General features: G+C 35.9%; 1 protein-coding gene and 1 pseudogene across 1 annotated transcript; both read right to left on the bottom strand.

The window, feature by feature from the left end:
• Positions 1-1,464: 1,464 nt before the first annotated feature.
• LOC114314566 (uncharacterized) lies at positions 1,465-10,323 on the bottom strand (annotated as a pseudogene).
• Positions 10,324-15,243: 4,920 nt separating this feature from the next.
• Positions 15,244-21,804, bottom strand: LOC114314587 (metallothionein-like protein type 2 A). Its single transcript, XM_028261066.2, has 3 exons — positions 21,649-21,804; positions 15,756-15,830; positions 15,244-15,639 (listed from the first exon to the last, which is right to left on the bottom strand). Exons 1-3 carry the CDS (start codon positions 21,711-21,713, stop codon positions 15,549-15,551), a joined length of 231 nt encoding a protein of 76 aa, XP_028116867.2. The 5' UTR covers positions 21,714-21,804; the 3' UTR covers positions 15,244-15,548.
• Positions 21,805-24,717: the final 2,913 nt, after the last annotated feature.

The following is a 24,717-nucleotide window of genomic DNA, read 5'->3' as shown; positions in this document are numbered from 1 at the left end:
ATCCTTTGTACATTTTTGAGTTAGTAACTTTTTTAATATCCAATCAATTTATATGCACAATACCACCATCAATTAACTACAAAAGTCAAAAATCAACATTTTTCATAAACTCAACAACTTAAGTTAAATCACTTCAATCATTTATAAAATTCCTCCATAGAACATAGAGATACCCAATCCACCATTTATCAAATCAATTTCAACATATAAATTCCTAACACCAAAATCCCTAATTTTTGCATCACATTCAAACCTTAGATTAACCCAAATCCTAATCTCCAAAACAACCATCAAATTGATCATTTTTCTACATGTAAAACATTCATAGAAACTAAATGAGAGTATAAAACTCAACAATCAAACCCCAAAATCATAATAGATCTAAAATAGAAAAAAATTCATCATCTATAACTCAAAATATGTAAAACCTTAAATAAAACTTTTAGAGAAAGATTCTTACCAATTACAAGCCTCTAATCCATCAAGAAAATAAACCCCAAGCTTTGATTCTTCAAAAGATTAAGAAAAATCTAGAGTTGGTACTTTTATTGTGCTATTTTCGAATGGAGTGAAGGAGTGGCCGACGGGACCCTTTTTCCTGCGAGATAAGGTGGCCGGCGGTGGTGGAGATGGTGGGTTAAGGTGGTGGGGTAAGGATGGAGCAAAGGTGTGGTGTTTGGCCACCAAGAAAGTAAAGGAAAATGAGAGAGAATATAGAGAGAAGTTAGAGAGGGAAGAATGAAGACAATGAAGTAAAAAAAATCTGCACTTCTTTTTTTTTTTTTTTTTTGTTGAAATGGGGTGTTTGGTCACACCTACTATCAAGATTGGAGTTGGGTTTAGATATCCTAAATGGAGTTTAACATAGGAGTGTGTTTGGCTCTAGGTGAAATGTTGGGAATATTATAATTCTACCCCCCTAAAGGAAAATTTCGTCCACGAAATTTATTTATTTATTTTAGTCTAGTTCATACCTTGAAAAAGATGTGGATATTGAATCTTCATATCATCCTCCCGCTCCCAAGTAGCTTCCTCCAAAGCATGATTTTTCCACACTACTTTTACTAGTGGTATAGTCTTGGAACGTAGTACTTGATCCTTCATGTCCACAATCTCTATAGCTTCCTCTTCATAAGACAAATCATACTTGAGTTGGATTGGTTGGAAATCTAACACGTGTGACGGGTCAGGCATGTACTTCTTCAACGTGGATACATGAAACACATTGTGAATGCGAGATAGACTGGGTGGTAAGGCCAAACGATAAGCAGTCTTGCCAATGCGCTCTAGTATCTCCAATGGCCCAATATACCTTGGACTTAGTTTGCCTTTCTTACCAAATCGCATTACTCCCTTCCATGGCGAGATTCGTAAAAATACATGATCTCCCACTTGAAATTCCAAATCCCTCCTCCGATTATCTGCATAGCTCTTTTGTCTACTTTGAGCCGCCTTCAACCTTTCTCAAATAATATGCACTTTATCAGTAGTAATTTGAACAATCTCTGGCCCTAACAATTTTCTCTCTCCAATCTCATCCCAACACACTGGAGTTCTACATCTTCGCCCATATAAAGCTTCATATGGAGCCATTCCAATACTTGATTGATAACTATTATTATATGCAAATTCTATTAAGGTCAAGTGTTCATCCCAACTACCTCGAAAATCTAGGACACAAGCTCTCAACATGTCTTCTAAAGTTTGAATTGTCCTCTCGGATTGCTCGTCGGTTTGGGGGTGAAAAGCTGTACTGAATCTCAATTTAGTACCCAAGGCATTTTGAAGACTAGGCCAAAAGTGGGATGTGAAACGTGAGTCTCTGTCTGAAACAATAGTTACCGGCACACCATGCAATCTCACAATTTTATCCACATAAATTTTTGCTAATCGATCAAGTGAAAAGTTTTTCTTAATAGCCAAAAAGTGTGCAGATTTGGTCAACCTATCTACAACAACCCAAATAGAGTCATGCCCCTTCTGTATGCGAGGCAGTCCTGAAACAAAATCCATGGCAATATGCTCTTATTTCCATTCAGGTATAGGAAAAGGTTGAAGTAAATCGGCTGGGCGTTGATGTTTTGCTTTAATCTGCTGACATACCAAACACCTTGACACAAATTCTGCTATCTCTCTCTCTCTTCATATTTGGCCACCAATAACTTTCTCTTAAATTTCGATACATCTTTGTACTCCCCGGATGCATTGCATAAGGTGAATTATGGGCCTCATCTAGTATCTCCCTTTTTTATCTCGGGCTCATTTGGAACACATAACCGATTTTTAAACATCAACACACCATCTTCTTTAATAATAAAGTCTGACAGAGCACCATCTTTCACTCGAGCTCGGGTCTTCTCCAAAACTGAGTTTTTTCCTTGTGCTTCTCGAATGCGATCCACCAACAAAGGTCTCACTTTAATTGTAGCTAACAAGGATCCTGACTTTCCAACTGCTAGATCAACTCCAACAGATTTTATTTCATGTAAGAGACTAAATTGAATGCCCTGAATATAAGTTAATCTCCCTGTAGATTTTTGGCTAAGAGCATCGGCCACCAAATTAGCTTTTCCTGGGTGATAATTAATGGTGCAATCATAGTCCTTAATCAATTCAACCCATCTCCTTTGTCTCAAATTTAAATCCCTCTATGTGAATAAATATTTCAAACTCTTATGATCAATATATATCTCACATTTTTCCCCATATAAATAATGTCTCCACAACTTTAAAGCAAAAACAACCACTGCAAGCTCTAAATCATGGGTGGGATAATTGCGTTCATGGTTCTTCAATTGTCTAGATACATAGGCCACTACCTTTCCATGTTGCATCAACACACAACCGAGCCCTTGATGAGAGGCATCACTATAAATAATAAATCCTTCACCACTTAACGGAATAGTAAGCATTGGGGCAGAAGTTAATCGCTTCTTTAATTCTTGAAAACTCTTTTCACTATTCTTCGTCCACTCAAATTTGGTATTCTTACGGGTCAAATGTGTTAATGGTGCCGCAATCAATGAAAACCCCTCTACAAATCTACGATAGTAGCCTGCCAACCCTAAAAAGCTCCTCACCTCAGTCACGTTAGTAGGACGATCCCAATTCACCACAGCCTCTAGTGTTTTTAGAGCTTCCTTCATTAATCTTTCTTTCAAGCAACCAAGAGCAAGGTGTCAATATGTTATTGCATTCGGTTTGCATTCAGTTTGCATCCATTTTGCTCCATTTCTTTATACATCTTAGTAGCTTTAGTAATAAACCCGAGTCAGTTATAAACAGATATCATTGAATTGAATTGCTTAGCTGATTTCAATCCTTTCTTTGACTTCATTTCCAACCAAAGTTGTTCAGCATGACTTAGCCCCCCCATCCTGCCAAATGCTTCAATCGCCACCACAAAACTCTTAGACCTGACATGGGGAAGTTCTTGCAAAATACCCCAAGTTCGTTCTATCTCCTTCTCCTTTCCCAAATATCATACAATATAAGGACATCCAATGTTGACCAGTTATTTCCCGTTGCTGACTTCTCGACCGCTTCAACATGGGCTTCACAAACGGTGTACAGTCTTGCCACGGCATGTGCAGTTGCTAATATGCAGAAAAATATCTCTTTTGGCTCAACTTGTGCTCTCTTCATGTCACCAAATACCTTAACCAATCCTTCAATATTGTGTTGATTAGCTTCAACTTTCATCAGAATGTTGTATGTGGAAACATGCGGATCCACCTTATCAGCCCTCATTTGTCTAAGGATTCTTGAGATGGCTTTCCTACGGTTCGGCAAAGAATGAAGGATAATGAGGCGGTTGAAAATCAAGTGCGAAATGGGATGACCTAGTTCCCTTATTTTCTTCATGGATGCAAGTGAAAGCCATATCATGCCTTTATCCAAGCATGCAATAACAAGATTATTGTATAGCAACTCATTTTGGAATTCAGGTGAGATACAAGAAAAAGTTTCTCCCCTGGTGATACCCCATGAAGCTTAGTTCTGAATTCTAATAGATATGAGTAGTCTAATTCCTTTGGCCTGTAGGGCCTCTCCTTGATCACCCATTCCATCACCTGTTAAAAGTTACAGATAGATACTCAAGCTCAGACTTAATAAAACCCAAATTATTCTTTTGTCATCATAGTGATCAAGACTTTATAAAGGGGTATTAAACACCATTTAAAATGCAGAAGAGGATGCTTTCTCAAATTTACTATAAAATGTACAACAAGAATCAGTACTAAATTCTTGAACAAAAATCCAATACAAACTAATAAGATGGGAATTCTAAAAAACTACAGCAATGATGGTTCGTCACTTCATCAAAATAAAAGTTGCAAGTTAGACCACATGTTTGAAAATCAAAGTGAAGATCATGGTTTCGTCTCAAAACAATGATGAATATGATGAAGCTGAGTTGTACAGAATATTGGGCAGTCCACAAGATGACCCAGAAATCCAACAAGACGTTCAAGTTTTCCTTTCATAAACTATTGGAGAAGACCCACAAAATCAATTACAGTGGCAATGCAGTTTGTCAATACATTTCACTACAACATAACGCGTACAAGGTTGAGTCAATGGAGAAGAACATTCCCTGCATTTCACCTCATTATGCAACTGGCACAATTCTTTCAAGCATATATACAAACAGATACTTAGCTTATATGCTTTGTACACTTATTAAGCCAAAGAACCAACACCATACACCATTGCCTTAACAGCCAAACATAACACTGCCCACCGTAGATGTAAGCTTCATATGTATACATATATATGGCCTCGTTTGGAAACTTAGCTATTTTAGTTGATTTTTTGGCTATTTTATAAGATGAAAAAAAGTTATGTTCAGAATGATTTGTGAACTTTTTTTGTAGTTGAATAGATGGTTGTTGTGAGAGAAAACATGATTGATTGATGTGTAGAATGTGATATTTTGTCATCTTAACTATTTTAGTTCTTTTTATCTTTATTGGCTATTTTAGCTAACAAAGCTATTCCCAAACAGGGCCATATACTAATCAAAAAAAAAAAAAACAGGGCCATATATGTAAGTTGAACATTGCCTGCATTTCACTTTATCATGCAACTGGCACAATTTTTTGAAGCATATAAACAAACAGAAACTGAGCATAGTTACTTTGCACGCTTTTAACATAAAAAGAGCCAACACCATTGCCTAAAAAGCTAAAAATAACACTACCCACCATTGATATATGCGCCATATATATATAAAGGAAGAGAAAAGAGCGACCTCGAGAGCGCGTTTGTTGAAATGGAGCTTCCTGAAACGGTTGATGGTGTGAAAGACATGGGCTCTGTGAATGGGAAATCCATCACCCATCCAGCTCTGGAAGGCAGACCCAACAGGCTCTGTTCTTGGGAGCTTCTCAATCCTCCAACACAAGCTCTTGGGTTCTTCTTCTGAACTCTCATTATCAGAGGAAAAATTATTATTATGAGGGGTGAGAGTGGCGAAGGTGAAACTTGAAGAATGCAATTGGGTGGTGGCAGAGAAAGAGATGGAAAGAGTTCCATCCAAAGACCCTTCCCTGAAACAGAAGGGCCACTGATTTCATGCTTAACAATTACCAAAACCTAATCATCATAAAAGTCAATGGTTTGGGAGTTGGAATTCATTTAGTTCATTATTTCATGGAATCATACAAATCAAGTAAGAAATTTCGGAGATGTGGGTGTAATTATGATTGGCGGATGAAGCTAATTTTTTTATTTATTTTTTGATTTTTGATTTTTTTTTTGATTTTTGATTTTATTTTATTTTTATATTTTTTTGCATCAATGACTTTCATTGGCAAACTTATGAGATAGATTATTCAAATTATCAATATGGATCTGAATTAAAACTCAGTCAAATTAAAACTCATAAAAGAGTTACGAAGAAGGATAGAGATATGAAGTGGGGAGCGGAGCTCATCCACTTTACCACTAAAACCTTTGTTTTGGAAAAAAGTTTGACCTTTAGTTATTTTGTTTGGCTAAAAAAGTTTTGTTTGAAATGCATTTTTATTTTTATTTTATAATTCTATAAGAGAATAAGTAAAATGATTATAGTTTAGATATGACATTTTATCTTATTTATTTATTTATTTATTTTTTCTTTTAGTGAGCTAAATTAGTCTCAATCATCTTGCCAAACAGGGCCTAAAAACAACATTTTCAAGATTTCAATCACCTTATTTGGTTTTAGAAAATTGAGCTCACTTTTTAAAAATTTAAGTTTTTTATTTTCTGTAATTTTTTGTTTTTAGTCAAAAATTTTAATATTTTAAGAATTTTTTTACTTTTTAAATGCAGTTAACATAAATACACTTAAAAAGTATAATATTTATTAAAAAAAATCTTTAAAGAATTTATCAAATACAAAAAATACAAAAATCCAATTCATTTTCATATTCTTGTATATTTATTGAATTTCTTACAATTTGTTTTCACAAATATTTACTTTTGAGTGCATCTAAGTTATGTACATTTAGAAAATAAAAATTTACTTAAAATATTACAAAAATTACCTTAAAAAAATACTCAAAAATAGAAAATACGATTTTCAAAAATCAATCAAAACTAAACAAGTGAATCTTCTCCCCCAATTTGACTTTTGAGTAATATCATACTAGCATATATAACCCGTGCTATGCACGAGATTAAATGATGATTAATAAATTTATTTTTTAATTAATTGAAAACAATTTTTTAAAATAAAAATAGATAAGTAAATTTTAATTATTTTTAACTAAGTGGTTGTTTGAAATTAATACTTTAAATGGCTTTTTGACTATTTTAAGAGATAAGAAAAGTTATTGTGTGTTTGAGAATGAATTTTTTAATTGTACGAGAAAACATGAAGAAAATTCATTAAGAAAATTATTGAGTTTGGCTAAGAATATGAAGTTAATCTCACTCCATGGCTTGAATCAATAAAATCTTAAAATTAATTTAAAGAATCATATTTGTTTCTAAATTAAATAATTTGAAAAATATTAGCATATCTTGATTATATTTTTTGATCTCTATCTTACAAGATTATGTATATAAAAACAAATTTACAATATTTAGGTTGAATAAGTCATTTGATTTGTCTCTATGATTTTGTGATGTTACATGCTATTTGTGAACTCTTCATATTAGTTAGAGATTTGAAAAATTATGAGCATTTTTTTTAAATGGAAAAAACAACTTTATTAATGAAAACAAATTATAGAAATATTGAATCAAATATCAATAAATACGTTTGTGAGTTCTACATATTAGTTAGAGATTTGAAAAAAATAAATAAATTATGAATGAATGATATGAGCATAAAGTTTAGTTTTGCCAAAAAAAAAAAAATAATAATAATAATAATAATAATAATTATAATTAAAATTAAAATAAACAAAATCATATTGGTCATAGTCATGCACCTATAATATTACTCATATGTCTGATGACTAATATACATAGGTCAAGCCATTTGCAAGAAAAATATTCAAAGATTGCAGGCAATTTAAAAAAAAAAGAAGAAAAAAAAGAAAAGAGGCAATTATAAAAATAAAAATAAAAAGTATTGAAATATGGGCATTACCAAAACTAAGAAGTACTGAAATATGGGCATTACCAAAACTAAGAAGTAACATCATAATAACATGACAAATAATATACTAAGTGATGCTGATTTAAGCAAAAACATGATCTCACATGCATAAATGATGATCCAAATGATTTTCAAGGACAATTCCAAATGATTTCTAACACTACATCCAAGGACTTCTATGAAAAATTTCAAATGATTTGTAACTCTATATTGAAACCACAAAAAAGAAAACAAAAGAAAACTTACAAATAAATAAATAAATAAACAAATAAAATAATATTACTCATATGTATGATGATCTAAATGACTTTAATGAAAAATTTCAAATGATTTGTAACTCTACATTCAAGGATTTCCATGAAAAATTCCAAATGATTTGTAGCTCTACAAAAAAAATAAAAATAAATAAATAAATAAAAAATAAAAATAAATTGGATAACAAAAAACACAAACAAACAAAACTTACATGTTGTCAACCTAAGTGACCATCATCGTAAATTTTGCTTAAAATAGTAAAGTTAGAAAATAATCAAAACAAACCACTTAAAATCAAAATTGGAGGAATTACAATTAAAACATACGTTTTTTGGGGGTAAATTTATCATTGTATATCATCAACTTTTTCTGACTATTATATATCTAACAAAAAATAAACATATAAATATAAACTAAAAACTCTAAAATGCTACGACCATAAAAATATTATAATATGTCATGGGTTAATATCTTCAATTAAAAATAATAATAATATTTAAATCTGCATCATAAAAATTGATAAAACAATTAAACAAATGTTAATGTTGCAATATTGAAGATATTGAAATCTTTTGATGGTATAGTTGCTTTTATAGTTTTTGAATTAACAATATGTGCTGTACGTTTTTTTTTATTTTTTTAAATGATTACATCTATACTATATATATAGGTACATAATAATGTATAATATAGATAAACATGGAATAATAGGGAATTAAAATAATAAATTATGGGATTTACCATAAAATTGTTCTCTTTTTAATTGAAAACCATAAATCACGGAATAATTAATTAATAGAATTTTTTTAAAAAAATTTTAAAATTAAGAAAATAAAAAAAAAATTAGATATGGAATTTTCAAAGTGTGGTAAGACTTTTCGTAACAGATAGATATAAATATTGATAAATTTTTCTAAAATATTTTATTATTTTTAATTTTGAGTGTAACACAAGTTTTTTGCAATTTGTAATATACGTATCCCTAGCATTGTTAGTAAATGTATAAGTATCCCTAACATTATTGAGAATAAGAGATTTGAATATTTATTCTAAAGAAAAATTATGTGCATTACGAAGTCAATCTTAAAATATGTGCATTTTTATATAATTTTATCATTTGAGAAGATAGAAATAAATTTTTTAAATAATTTTTTTTGATATTTAGTTTTGTTAAATTAGTTTCTATTTTTTTCAAAAATCAAGGTAACAATTTTGATATCATTATTAAACCAATCCATCAAATCAAAAAATCTAAAATTAAAAATATTTCATATATTAAAATATCGATTACATATTAAAAGCCTAATAACCATCTATTACATGAGAACCATCCAAAAAATAATAAAAACAACCACTCATTACTTAATCATCATCCAAACACATATTAAAGATTAATTTGGTAAAAAAAAATAAATAAAAATGTAAAAAAAATATCATTTTATCTTTGGTGGGTAGAAATAACTTTTAAAAATTTAAAAATAATTTTTTGATATTTATTTTTTTTCAAACTAGTCTATATTTTATAAAATTGATGACTTTGCGCTTGAAATAAGTAACAATGTCTTCAATTGTCTTTATTTGAAACGAGATTCAAAATTTATGATCAAATGTATCACAATTGAATGGTCAGAGACTAATTAACAAGTTTCAAACTATAGAGACCGTTAGTGTAATTTGTCCTAAATCATGGATTAATTTAAAGTTTTTTTTTATATATATGGTTAAATAGAAACTAGTCAATTGAGATTTTCTTAATTATTTAAATTGAAAAAAAGAAAAAGAAAAAGAAAAAGAAATTGAGATTAAGCATGTGGAGCTCTCACATCTCCTCTCAGTAGAAACTCCATTTTTTAAATATATAGTATAGATAGATATGCTTGCATAAATAAATTTCTTATCAATTTTTTTTTAATTCTTTTTTGATCGGCAAAAACCAATTGTTAGTTATTAGATTAGCATATATGAAAGTTAGCCTCCCCACTCTTTGCAAAAGTATCAAGTTTTTGTCTCCTTAATTAAACTCTTCCTAAGAAAAGTGAACTTATAATCTCTCCCTAAGAATTAAGTCCTTAGAAAAGTCATTATACACAAAAATTATAATATTTATATGAACAAATATATATAACATTTTCTTTTGACTTCTGAAAAAATTACCCAATTAACCAAGTACGCTTTGTACAAGGGGACCGTGCTATCACAGCACCCGCTGTGACGGCTCGATTTAGGCTTGTATGATTTTATTTTAATAATTCAAGTCATTTATATTACGGTTAATTATAGAAAAAAAAATAATAGGGTTTCACGTATTTTTCAATTTAAATTTTAAAATTTCAATTTCGACAAATAAAACTCTAGAATTTCATCTGTGTTTTAATCTGGTCTCTCCGTCCATCTCTGTCATATTAAACTAACAGAAATCCGAGCAAAATTTAAGATTCAAACCCACATGTGTCAAAGACCTGTATCTCACTCATCGTAACTCCATTTCGCCTCATTTTTAGGTCGTTGGATTCACCTCATAGCCTAGTTTTTATTCCACTTCTCATACGCCTTGTTCTGCATCTTTTTACTTGCCGTCGAAGCTCCAAAAGTTGACCAAAAATAAGCCTTGTTCCTCAGCTCCTCCTCCTACCTTGCTACTACTGCTTCAAAATCATTTTTTTGAACTTTCAGTTTGTTAATTTGCCCAGTTCTTTGTATATATATATATATATATATTCAGATGATCAAAACCCGTTATCAAAAAAAAAAAAAAGAAAAGAAAGGGGGATAAAATCCTAGAAGTGCATATATATGTATAGATGGAGGACCTTTCTAGGAGTAGAGCGAGAGGGACAATGAAGGCAGCTACAAAGACAAAACGATAGGCAATCAAGACCCTCGTGCTAATTCCAATACTCAAAGCCAGTTTGTAGAATACACTATTTCTTGCCAATGTAGCTTGAACCACCACCATCATCATCGCTGGCTTCAACTCATGTATAGTGTTCGCTATCTTCCCTATCTCCCTCCACCCACAATGCCAAATCTCTCTCTCTCTCTCTCTATATATATATATATATATATCTATATACATATGTATAGTTCTTGAGAGAGCAAGAGCAAGCAAGAAGATCGAGAACCAACTTTGTCTTCTCGCTTGCTTGTTTGGAATTCAATTGAAAATGAAAAACAACCACACAATGAATATATATATATATATACATGTGTGTGTGTATGTGGGGAGGGGGTAAAGAGAAAAAGAGAGAGTCAAAGTGACTAATCGTTTAATAATGATGATGAAGCAGTAGCAGCAAGGCAGTAGGAGGAGCTGCAGAGAAGGAGGAAGAAGAAACAAAAAAAGAGAGAAAAATCTTATTTTTGGCCAACTTTCAGAGATCCAACGGCATTCAAAAAGAGGTAGAACAAGGCATACGAGGGGAAATAAAAACTAGGCTATGAGTTGAATCTAACAATGTAAAAATGAGGTGAAACAAAGTTACGACGAGGGAGATACAAGTGTTTGAATATGTGAATTTGAATATGAATTTGAAAATTTTGCCTAAAGAGAGAAAAATTTTATTTTGGGCCAATTTTCAAAACTCCGATGGCAAGTAAAAAGATGCGGAACAATGCGTGTGAAGAATGGAATGAAAACTAGGCCATGAGATGAATCTAACGATGCAAAAATAAAACGAAACGGAGTTACGACGAGGGAGATATAAGTGTTTGAATTTGTGGGTTTGAATCTGAAATTCTGCTCAGATTTCCGTTAGTTTAATATGACGGAAATGGACAGATGGACCGAATTGAAATATGGATAAAACTTTAGTGTTTAATTTGTTAAAATTGAAATTCTGGAGTTTAAATTAAAAAACACGCGAAACCCTAGTTTTTTTTTTAAAATTTTTTTTTAAACCTTTATATTTTAAAATTTAGGATAAATTATACAAATAGTCCCTATAATTTACACGATGTATCAATTTGGTCCATGTTGTTTCAATTTGCTTGATTTTACCCATTAATTTAACAAATTGTGTCATTCTAGTCCAATAAATAACGGTTGTTAAGTTTGGTAGATGGAAAATCAAACTATGTGTCAATTTAGTCCCTTTAGTTTACACAATGTGTCAATTTGGCCGCCGTCAAAATCAAGCAAATTAAAATAATATGGACTAAATTGATACATTGCGTAAACTACATGGATCAAATTGACAAATTGTGTAAACTTTCCATCCACTAAACTTAACAACTATTATTTATTGGACTAAAATGACACAATCTGTTCAATTAAGGGGCAAAATCGAGCAAATTAAAACACACATGGACCAAATTGACACATCGTGTAAACTACATAGACCATTTGCATAATTTATCCTAAAATTTATAGAATATATCATTTATATAAGAAATGAGGTTAATCAGACATGTGTAGTCCTATGATCAGAACATAGTTGTTTTAAAAAAATTATCAAAATTATGTTAATCATTTATTTTATTTAAACATAAATGTGATTTTGTTATAAGTTACGAAAATCTAATTAATTATTATTATTTTATTATTTTTATAAATGATCTACTCAACGAATCCTATAATATGAACGATTCGAATTATCAAAATAGATTCGGAAACGCCTTCATGACTCATGAGCTCACAACACCACCTTCTAAGGTTCTATAAGCCTTAAAGAGGACTAGTCCCTCAGGTTTGATAGATTATAGACCAATAAGTTTGGTGGGTGTAGTGTATAAAATCTTGGCTAAGGTACTCTCGAAAAGATTGAAAAGGGTGCTACCAGATGTGATCGGTGAAGTGCAGACTGCTTTTTTGAGGGGGACGAATATTTTTGATGGGGTCATGATTGCTAATGAGGTGGTGGATTGGTGGAAGAAGTCTAAAGTGAAGGGTCTCATCCTCAAAATTGATTTTCAAAAAGCTTATGATTCGGTCAACTCGGATTATTTATTTTCTATGATGGCCAATCTTGGGCATGGAGAGAGACGGCTGGGTTGGATGAGAACTTGTGTCACCATGACAAGAATTTCAATACTAGTTAATAGTTCACCAACTGAAGAGTTCAGTCCACAGAAGGGGTTAAGGCAAGGTGACCCTCTATCCCCCTTTTGGTTCAATATTGCAGCTGAGGGCCTCAATGTATTGTTGGAAAGGGCTAAAGATTTGGGCTTAATAAAAGGAGCTACTATGGGTCAGCAGTTTGAAACTTTCTCATCTCCAGTTTGCCGATGACACTATTCTTTTTTGCAATGCAGAGTGGAAGGAGATTGTTAATGTCAAGAGGATTCTTAGATGCTTTGAGATTATGCCAGACCTTAAAATAAACTTCCACAAAAGTGTGGTGTGCGGAGTTAGGATTAGTGATGAAATTGCACAAGTCTTTGCCTCTAAACTATATTGTTTAAGTAAGAAGCTGCCTCTTATGTACTTGGGCGTACCTCTAGGTGCTAATCCAAGAAGAAAGAAGACTTGGCAGCCTGTGGTGGAGAAAGTAAAAGCTAAATTAGCCTTATGGAAGAGAAGGATGTTGTCATTTGCTGGTTGGCTAACTTTGATAAAATCTGTCATTGATAGTCTCCCTGGTTACTACATTTTTCTCTTCAAATTACCTATAGGAGTAACTAAGGAAATTGATAAGTTGAGGGCAACATTTTTATGGGGCAGTTTAGAAATCCGAAGGAAGATTCATTTGGTAAACTGGAAGAAAGTAACACTGAGCAAATAGTAAGGAGGGTTAGGCATAAGAAGGATAAGGGACATTAATGATTTCATGTTAACTAAGTGGTGGTGGAGATATGGGGTGGAAGATGAATCTTTGTGGAAAAAAGTAATCATGAACAAGGATGGAGGCAGTTGGTGGAAGATGGTTACCAGTGATGGAAGGGACTGGTAAAGAATCTAATGTTTGGAGTGATATTCTGAGTGTGTCAAGGACTAATGCTGAGCTATTTGATTTTTTTTAAGTCTAATTGCAAGCTTGTGATTGGAAATGGGTGTAGGATTGACTTTTGGCATGATAAGTGGTTGTTGAATGTACAATTAAAGGTAGAGTTCCCAAGGTTGTTTAAACTATATATAGAAAAAGAGGGGAATCTGAGCTCTTATGCAGAGGAGGGATAACTCAGGAAATTAGAGGTTATTGTTTACAAGACCACTTTTTTCTTGGGAGGAAGAGGAGGTTCAAAGCCTGCAAGTCTTGACTAGAGATGCTCCCAGACTTAATGAGGAGTTGCCAGACTCAGTGAGGTGGACTGGGTCTCTTGCAGGTCAGTTCACTGTGCCATCTATGAGAAAGTGGTATGAGTTGGTTCAAGGCCCAAAATTGCAGGTTCCTAAACTGATATGGAGAGGTGTGGCTCCACCAAAAGCTCAGTTTTTGAGCTGGTTGGCATGGAGGGGGAGGGTTAAAACAATTAGTCTTTTACAGTGGTTTGGGGCCTTAAGTAGCAATGTGAAGAATTTGTGCCCTTTCTGCAAGCTGGAAACAAAGTCAGTGGATCATATTCTATTACAGTGCTCGGAGATTTGGAAGGTTTGGTCATCTATGCTGCAATGGTGGGGATTATCTTGAGTCATTCCTGCTACAGTTGATGGTGTGCTGTTATGGTGGCTGGGAACAAAATTTAAGAAGTTAGTTATGAGGATTTGGAGGCTTGTTCCAATTGCAATGTTGTGGTCAGTATGGAGGTTAAGAAATGATTGTGTCTTTAAAGGGAGCCAGCCTAATGTGGATGAGCTTGGTGAAATTGTGAAAGTAAGGGTTGGGCTGTGGGCCAAGTCTGGGCTGTCAGAGATTCATTATACAGTGCATGATGTTGTGGCTAATCTGAATCAGGTGAGACGTTGTTTATAGGTAGAGGAATTTGTTGAGGTGTGCTTCTGCTCATGCACTGTTTTGCTAATGTTGTGGCTCTTTCGCAATTTCACCTCAGAGGAATCAGTTGGTGCTGCTGTTATGCTTATGTTGCTGCTATAGTCTTGTTCTGCTGGGTATATTACTGTTATGTCTTTTTTTCTTTTCTTTTTTGGGTGCTTTTGATTGATTTCTCACCAATCTTGGGTGAAGTGCTAACATATGATTGTACTTCCTCTGTGGTGCCAACCTAGTTGGGATTGTACAGATTAGCTATGATGTTCTTTGCATTTTCCTGCTTTGTTGATGTTGTTTTACATGTATTGTGTCTTTTACATCAATAAAGTCTTTGTTTGCTGATAAAAAAACATAAAAAATTACAGTCTAATAATAAAACTTCAAGTTGTATTATGTTAAGTGAAAGGAAAAATTTCATTTACTAAGTCAATCAGTGTCCTTCAACCAATCAAATAGTCAATCATCCAAATTATTGAGAGCTTTTATATTTTATTTTTTATTTTTAAATGTTGGGTAGTGATCAAAATATTAGGCAACAATTGAAGTGGGGCTATATATTTCATACATCAATTTGTTTTCCATACAATTCAACCCTCCTTTCACACATACATCATCATCATCAAACTCCAAATCCCACAAAGCAGACACAAATACAAACTTCACAAGAACACGCCACGTCCATGCTTGTCTTATTTTATTGCATTTAAACACCCAAAATCCACATACATAAAAACCCAAACCCCAATTTTTTTTTTTAATTTTATTTTAATAGCAAACTATATATATAAGGGTACTTTGGTTGGGGCTTGGAATTGGAACCCATTTTAGTAATTTTAACAGTTACATGGGTTACACTTGCATGGGTTACAGCTGCAACCATGGCCTCCTTCAGCTCCAGAGCTCTTCTCAGGCCCCTCTGAGTACCTGAAAGGTTGTACAATTTAAAATTCATATATTTTTCATTGGAAAACTAATCAATATGTTTTATTAAAACAAAAACAAAAAACAAAAAAGTTCAATGATAATTAATATATACATACATATTCACTGGTGGTGCAACACCAGCTATGGTGGGTGTAGTGGTGGTCTTCTCTATGTCAGGGTACATCCCACACCTGCCAATAAATAACCCAATCAAGGGATTAGAAACAAATACATAACAACATATTTGACGATTAATTTTGTTTTATTTTATGGATAATATAAACTTAGATTTTATAAAATGAATAGTTCAAATCATCAAAATAAAACACGTGTTGATCAGCCTCACAGACCTCAAGTTTTCTCAAATTTAGATTTAAACTTGAAAGAAATTCAACCCTCAACAAGATAACTAGATGTATTAATTTGAAAAGTTCTCTTATATATGTTGAACTTTTTATGCAGATTTGGGTTGTAACCCAAGTGATCATGACTTTGACGGATCGTAGTCGAAGTGATCATGCGTAAAGGGAGGTCTTAGGTTCCGAATTAAGGGAACGGGGTGAACATGTTGTAATAATCTAACTTTACAGACCAAAAAAATAAAAAATAAAAACCCTTTATCGGGTGAGATAAGTCTGTAACACGTTTTTAACACAAAAATATAAAGGGAAATTCTATGGAAAATGGTATGAAAACAATATAAAAGGTTTTTTTAAAAGTTTCCATTGTTGTTTGTTTTTGAAAACACAAAAAAAAAAATGGAAATAAAATAAAATAAAATTATAGTGAAGTTGGACATTGTTGGGATCTGGTATCCCGCCCAAGACCTTATAGAAATCATAGCAAGCAGAAAAACACACCCACACAGAAGGAGACACCATATTTAACGTGGTTCGGCATTAAAGCCTACGTCCACGGGAGAGTAACCGGTTATCATTATAACAATGGAGAGATTACAGAAAGATTACAATAGAGGATGAGCTCACACTCTCCTCACTCAGCCACTCTCCTGTCTCCCTCGCTCACACCGAGAGAGACGGTCTCTCCGCCTCACATCTCTCACTCTTTGTTGTTCTTGGTTCTCACATTTTCACCTCTCCTCTCAACCTCCATTTATACACATTGGAAGAGAGGTGTGATTGGTCACCACTTACCCCTATGATGGCTTCTCCTCAAGTGTCAACGATGGTGGCTTGTCCACATTTCTTGCCAACCAATTGTTAACCATGGTAGCTGCCATTCTTGACTTGGTTGGTTGCCTTCCCATGGGTGAATTCAACAAATCACCCCCTTCACCCATGTAAGGTGATCCACAGCACATACTGCTGCTAATCTTGTTACGCCCAAATTCAACATAGTCTGCATCTCCTCACTAAGACGTTGCATCCCCTGAAAGCTAGAGATAATACACCAGAGATACAAGAGGAGCAGGGAATCCTACATCCTCAACTCAACTCACACCACTCTTTGATTTAGAGAGAGCCTCTGCTCCTATCTCCCACAGATCTCTTCCACGATTCCTGTCTTGGATGTCTTCACCTGCTATGCTTGAACTTGCGCAACCAAGATATCCGGCACCCCCTGATTGGATGTCCTACACCCCCTACTAAGATGCCCTTGACTGTCATGCATTACCTTACAGGACCAGTCGTTGGACCAATAGAAAACTCGTCGTTTATCCTATCAACGTCCTCGATTTTCTTTGCTCGAAGCTTTTCCTCTGAACTATCAGCCTTTGCCCTCTGCACTTCTGAACAACCTCCTAGCGTTTCCACATACGCTTGTTGTCTATGCCTTTGCAATCCCTGATCTCCAGTTCAGCGATACACGTTACCTACGTATCTATCACTTATACTACCAGATGATGGTTGACAGTAGTTCTTTCTTCCAAAGCAACTTCAACAGATCTGTACAAGTCACCAACTATACAACACCTTGCATAGTACCTGCAACTGCTCTGTTTCATTAAAAGGTGTGTTCGCTGCCACAAAATCAAAACTGATACCATAACCCAGGTATCCAACCATTCAGTCAAAACTGAATGCCATTTGCTGTACAAAACACAAGCGCATTTCCAAAAAAAACACAGCAGATTCCATTGCTCAAAATCACATTGAGCCAATGCAAAGAACATGCAGAACCAATCGAGATAGCTCTTCCATTTTCTGCAACTCAAGCTCCACCATAGTGCCAAGTTCTGATTTCCATAAGCGCCAAACAAGTTGTCCTTGACAACTCCAAACAAAACATGGTGAGCAACCCGCTTGAACCAATGCTGAGGAGACTAAACAAAAGAGGCTTCAAATTCTCTGTCAAAGCAACTTCAAAAACGGTACCAAAAAACATCATGTCCGATCAACCATCGAACATAATATTGCTCTCTTTAAGCTCGAATTAATCAAGAGAGCCAAACAAATTCTTCGAGAACTGAGGCAAGTTCTCTACCAAACAAAACTGGACTGTGGATGCAGTTAGGCTCTAACCAGTTTGAAAGTATCGGAACAAACTTCAAATGAACTGGTAAAATGCCAAGAGGCAAAAAATTTTGAAGTGTTGAGCAAACTCCAGATTCCTCCAATTGCAATTCCAACTGGCAGACACAAGATGATGCACCATCTTCACAGCTGCCAAAAACCGCCTAAAGGCGCGTGCACCGTAAATGCACAACTCCAACAGTCGTCGCTGACTCCACCAAGTCTGCAAATGATCTATCCCCTCCAAATCCAACGGTAGATTAAGGGATGGATCCCAACACATGAGATTCACAAAATCACCATCTTCACGTTTCTCCGCAGCAATCTTTTCCAATCTTCAATGAACACCAACGGTCAAACCGCTTCCAGAGAAGCAAACACTCGAAGTTTGAATCATCATCCAGACTACCAATAGCTGATGTCTTCGAATATGGAACAGATTGTGAAAATGAAAATCGATAAGAAGAAACAATCAAGTCTCACAAACCGGAGACATCCTTGGATCTAATCAGACACAATCATAGATCCCAGTTGTGATAATGAATCTCAATAAACCACGACTCTAAAAATCACCAATAATCCGTGAAAGACCGCCAACAACAATGCCTCCAGTAGACATTGAACAAAAAACGCCAAAGCTCCACCAAGATCTAAAGTAGATTGTCACACCTTCTTCAAATCGACAAATGCGGAAACCAAGGCTTCACCAGATGTGAGTCTTCCAACAACGATCCATGAAGGATCTCCAACGCCTCCACAGAGGCCAATGCCAATAAAGTACTACTATTTGGACTTATTACATATGCCAAATCTCCGTAGTACACTCTGCCAATGCTGGTTCTCACTATCCCCTAGAGAAAAACCCAATGAACTCTGAAGTTCTGTAACTAACCCAAGAGTCTCCAAATGAACTGATAACTTTTGCAACTGACTTTGAAAGGTCTTCAATTGGCTTCCAATTGGCTTCAACTGGGTGAACAAAATTTTTCACCCCCATCACCCACATGGATGATAAAACACCGTTGTACAAATATGCCTCCATTTCACCGAGTATTCGGAGTGAATCTGCACCTCCTACTTGGAATGTCTTCAACCGCCACACATCATCTTTCATGGCTCGCACCTCTATCACCAGGTACTTGCATTCTCCAATAGAATGCTCACCGTTCCCTGTTAAGGTGACTCCACCCAAACTCTCTGGGTGCCCGTCGCGACTTCACTGCCACGAACTAGATTCAGGACAAAGAAAGAGATTTTCCTCTCCCTGGGTGTGCATTGCAGCGTCTTATCCCTTTTAATTTCTTTGTCTGGAGCTTTTTTTTCTATGAACTAGTTGATGCTGCCAGGCCAAAATCCGGCACACTGCACCTTTGTACGATTCTGTTGCGTACTCTTGCACTGTATACCTGCACCTTGTATGACATTCCTATGAACTCATCTGTGCTATTGTGACTACGTGTTCCTACACTTTATGTGTGCACTACTGCAGCTGTTGCTCTTCTACGTTCACATACTACCAGTACTTCTTGTATTATGTTTGACAGTAGCTCCAACTACCACAACATTCCCCTGAGCCTGGACTGGTTGCCAATCATCTATCTGATGAAGTGGACTTTTGATTGAACCAGATCTTCTGATCACATCAACAACCAGGAAAGTTCCCGGGAAAGATTGGTGGGGTCACAATTGGTCCCACTTAGGAACCAGTCTCCTTAGACAGTGTCTTTTTGACAAAACTTTCCTAGACATTGTTGATCTTGAGATAATCATGTGCAATTCTTCTGATCGCCCTTGACCAATCCTGATCTCCATTGATTTGCATTTGATTAAGCCTGATCTCCTTTGGTCTTCAATGATCTATCTCGATTTGTATCCGGTTGTCTAATCTGGTCAGAATCTGCCAATTCTAACCTCTTCAGTGAATCCGCAGCGTTCCACAATATTCGGCAACCTTCCTTCGTCTATTGAAGATGACAAACTCCCATGTTTTGATAATCTTTCAAAACCGTTCAGAATTTCACTATTCTGACCTTGCGGTTGCGTCTGGAATGGTCCGTTTAGCTAGGACCAACCTTCACTGCACTTCTGGGGACCTCACTGAAAAATATCCCTGAAAGTTGGGCCACACCATAATTTTCTAAAATTTCTGGGCCAAATTGCAATTTTCAGAAGTTCAGGGAATGTTCCGTGTACCAATAGAATATTTCGTCCGCAGTACCTGATGCCGTCTACCACTTTAATCTGCCTTCTTTTTACAAAAACTCCGATTCCAAAATATGACCGTACGGATGTGTCTAGAATACTCTAAATAGTTGGAAAGCACTATTGGATTGCCAAAAACGGACTCCAAATGGCTTAGATCTGGCCAAAACATTTTGTACGCCTCAGATCTGCGGCTGCACCTTAACTGCGGCACACTGGATCACTCATCATGCCTCTGGTTGACTGGTCAATAGATGTGCTGACGTGGCAGACACGTGGCGTTGACTAGCGCCATGCGGTGCTGACTGGTCTGCCATGTGGCGCTGACTGGCCTGCCACGTGGCGATGACTGGACCAGTGCCGTGGACGCCACGTGGCACTTCCTGCTGAGGTGGTGCCACGTGTTGATGACGTGGACGCCACGTGTCACTGGCTGGACAGACACATGGCACTAGCGTGGATGTCGCGTGGCTCTGGTTGATGGCCATGTGGCGATGACGTGGAGACGCGTGGCAGACGTATGTTTGGCACGCGTTGCCTTCCACTCACCTTCTTCCTTCTGCCGCGCGTGGGGCGCGTGTGGGCGTGTGAGAAGACACGCCGGCTTTTTTTCACGGCGCGTGGGGCGCGTGCTATGACTGGGCCTCACGCGCTATCTTCAGGAAGCGCGTGGGGGCGCGTCCGATGTCTTCTGTGGCTCTTCTTTGTACTTCTTGACTCCTCTCGTCGAGACCTTGCTCCTGGTATGCTCAAAAACTGATTTCGAGCAACTTGATTTCTGGACAGTTTTGAACAACACACTGTTTTTGTTCCAAAACGCCACCGACCTGGCTCTGATAGCACTTGTTGAGATCTGGGATCCCGCCCAAGACCTTATAGAAATCATAGCAAGCAGAAAAACACACCCACACAAAAAGGAGACACAATATTTAACGTGTTTCATCATTAAAGCCTACGTCTACGGGAGAGTAACCGGTTATCACTATAACAATAGAGAGATTACAGAAAGTTACAATAGAGGAGGAGCTCACACTCTCCTCACTCAGCCACTCTCCCGTCTCCCTCGCTCACACCGAGAGAGACGGTCTCTCCGCCTCACATCTCTCACTCTTTGTTGTTCTTGGTTCTCACATTTTCACCTCTCCTCTCAACCTCCATTTATACACATTGGAGGAGAGGTGTGATTGGTCACCACCTACCCCTATGATGGCTTCTCCTCAAGTGTCAACAATGGTGGCTTGTCCACATTTCTTGCCAACCAATTGTCAACCATGGTAGCTGTCATTCTTAACTTGGTTGGTTGCCTTCCCATGGGTGAATTCAACAGACATACCCTCCGCAGCCGATACCACAGTTGCAGCCAGAGCTGCAGCCACACTTTTCTCCGCAGCAAGACATTCCTACCTCAAGATATGAAAAAGAGAAAGCTATGGAAAATGGTTTCAGTGGAAATTGAATTCACCCAAACACAAAGCTCTTGGATGAGTTTAGTGGGTAGAGTCCTTGACTTATTTATAGAGCAGGTGAAGAAAATGGGGCATTGATCCAACCGTACACGTGTAAGAATCATATGTGACTATAAAATTAATATTTACATCTCAATCATTGTAAGCAAAAACATAATTTTAATATATAAATCTTTATAAAAATAATGTAATGCTATATTTTTGTCATTATAAATTACAGTAATGAATATTTTGTTTGAAATAAAAGAATTATAAAAAGTCACATCTTGTACGATATTTCTGTACAAAATTTCTATTTTTATATTCATGAGACACAAAAAAACACTACAAGAAAATACACTTTTGGCGACTAAAAAATTCGTCGCCAAAAGTACATATTTTAGTCGCCGAAAGTATTTCCCGACTAAATAATTTGGTCATTGGATTTGTCGGCCATACATAGTCGCCGAAGGCATTAGCGACTAAAATTCATTTAGTCGCCATAAGTAGCACAAAATACCTACTAACATGTTAGTAGCCAAAAAACAGGTATTGGCGACGAAAACAGTCTTAGTCGCGGATAGAAGACATTGCCGACTAAAACGTTAGTCGCCCAAACCTTTCATTAAATATTTTAACTCAACTATTAGCTACTAATGTTTTTGTCGCTAAAAAATACAATATCTACGGCGGCAATATTCTTAGTCGCTAATAGTGCAACTTCAGCTACTAATGTTTAGTCGCCCATGATTTTTTTATGTTTTGGCGACTAAAATTTAGTCGCCAAAAATTTCTTGGGGGTTTTAGCTACTAAAATAAGTTGTCGCCATAGCTGTTTTGGAGTTGTTTTGGCTACCAAAAATTTTGTCGCCAAAAGTCTTTTCAACTTTAGCCACTACACATTTAGTCGCCATAACTATTTTCCAGTTTTTTTGGCTACTAAATTATTAGTCGCCATAGCTATTTTTATTCGTTTTGGCTACTAAAAATTTAGTCGCCAAAAGATTTTTCTTTTTAACTACAAATTGATTTCTCACCAAAAGCGTCATTTTATATTTTTGTTTTGTTTGTTTAATTTTACTAAATTTCGTCCAAACCTGTATGTATCCACCGCAACCTGTAATACGTATACAACCTGTATGTATCACCTACATGGTTCACTTAGAACCATAAAACAAAAATGAACACCTGCTATATATATTCCAATTACAAATAATAATGTAAACTTATGTACGAACGAACTATATATATTCCAATTACAAATAATAACATCATACATTCCAAATACATTACCAAAATTATTATGTCCTCTATACACAACATTTTTACTATACTATGCATTGTAATGACCATTTGACAAGGTACAAATTACTATGGTAATATGTACCACGACAAAAGGTAATACAAGCTCCAAAAATATTATGTACCCCACCATAAATTATATGTACGATGCATCCAAATTCCACGGTTCATTAATTAATACAAGCTCCAAAAATACTTTGTACCCTATCAAAAATTATATGTTCGATGCATCCATAGTCCACAGCAAAAAGTATAGGACGACAAAAAACTTTCCAACTTTCCCAGCTTGTGTATCTTCCGAGAAAAAATTAGAAGATCCACATGTCAATGCCAAAAGCCATCTACACAACAAAAATTACACCCATTAGTTCCATTGTAAACAAAAAGTTTTAGCCATCTACAAAACACAAATTGCAAGGATGTCAATTGTAATTGAAATTGTATGTAAATATAATTTGAATTTAGGTATTTCAATATAGTTTCTGTACACGTTAACTTGTATTTAAAGTGCAAACAAATTTGTAAGTCAACCCCAACTCAAGTTTACTCTAATGTGTAAACATACATATATTTTATTCATAACTGTACGTATATAGAGATTGTTATAGAACATATATATATTGCTAAGCTTTAATATATTTGTATAAGCTTTAGGCATTTTTCACGCCAACTCCCAACGTACACGTGCTAATTAGGTCCCGTCCGTCCCCATACGTCCTATTTGACACGAGGAAACTACCCGTACCATCCCCGCAGTGCTTCGGGGGCTGCTCTCAAGTTTTGGCCCTCGAACGCCTTTTTTCGGCTAAGTTTATTGCTTTTTTCACGCCAACTCCCAACCTACGCGTGCTAATTACGTCCCGTCTGTCCCCATAGGTCCTACTTGACACGAGGAAGCTACCCGTGCCATCCCCGTAGTGCTTTGGGGGCTGCTCTCAAATTTCGGCCCTCGAAGCCCTTTTTTCGACTAAGTTTATGGCGTTTCTCACTCTAACTCCCAACGTACACGTGCTAATTACGTTCTGTCTGTCCCCACAGGTCCTATTTGACACGAGGAAGCTACCCGTGCCATCCCCGTAGTGCTTTGGGGGCTGCTCTCAAATTTCAGCCCTCGAAGCCCTTTTTTCGACTAAGTTTATGGCGTTTCTCACTCTAACTCCCAACGTACACGTGCTAATTACGTTCCGTCTGTCCCCATAGGTCCTATTTGACACGAGGAAGCTACCCGTGCCATCCCCGTAGTGCTTTGGGGGCTGCTCTCAAATTTCGGCCCTCAAAGCCCTTTTTTTGACTAAGTTTATGACGTTTCTCACTCTAACTCCCAACGTACACGTGCTAATTACATTCCGTCTATCCTCATAGGTCCTATTTGACACGAGGAAGCTACCCGTGCCATCCCCGTAGTGCTTTGGGGGCTGCTCTCAAATTTCGACCCTCGAAGCCCTTTTTCGACTCAGTTTATGGCGTTTTTCACGCTAACTCCCAACGTACACGTGCTAATTACGTCCCGTCTGTCCCCACAGGTCCTATTTGACATGAGGAAGCTACCCGTGCCATCCCCGTAGTGCTTTGGGGGCTGCTCTCAAATTTCGGCCCTTGAAGCCCTTTTTTCGGCTAATTTTATGGCATTTTTCACGCTAACTCCCAATGTACAC

The sequence above is a fragment of the Camellia sinensis genome, chromosome 2, assembly GCF_055761805.1.
Source record: "Camellia sinensis isolate YWXY chromosome 2, ASM5576180v1, whole genome shotgun sequence".
NCBI classification, from domain to species: Eukaryota; Viridiplantae; Streptophyta; class Magnoliopsida; order Ericales; family Theaceae; genus Camellia; species Camellia sinensis.
The sequence above is the reverse complement of the archived record's forward strand: the minus strand, read 5'-3'. Positions and strand labels throughout refer to the sequence as shown.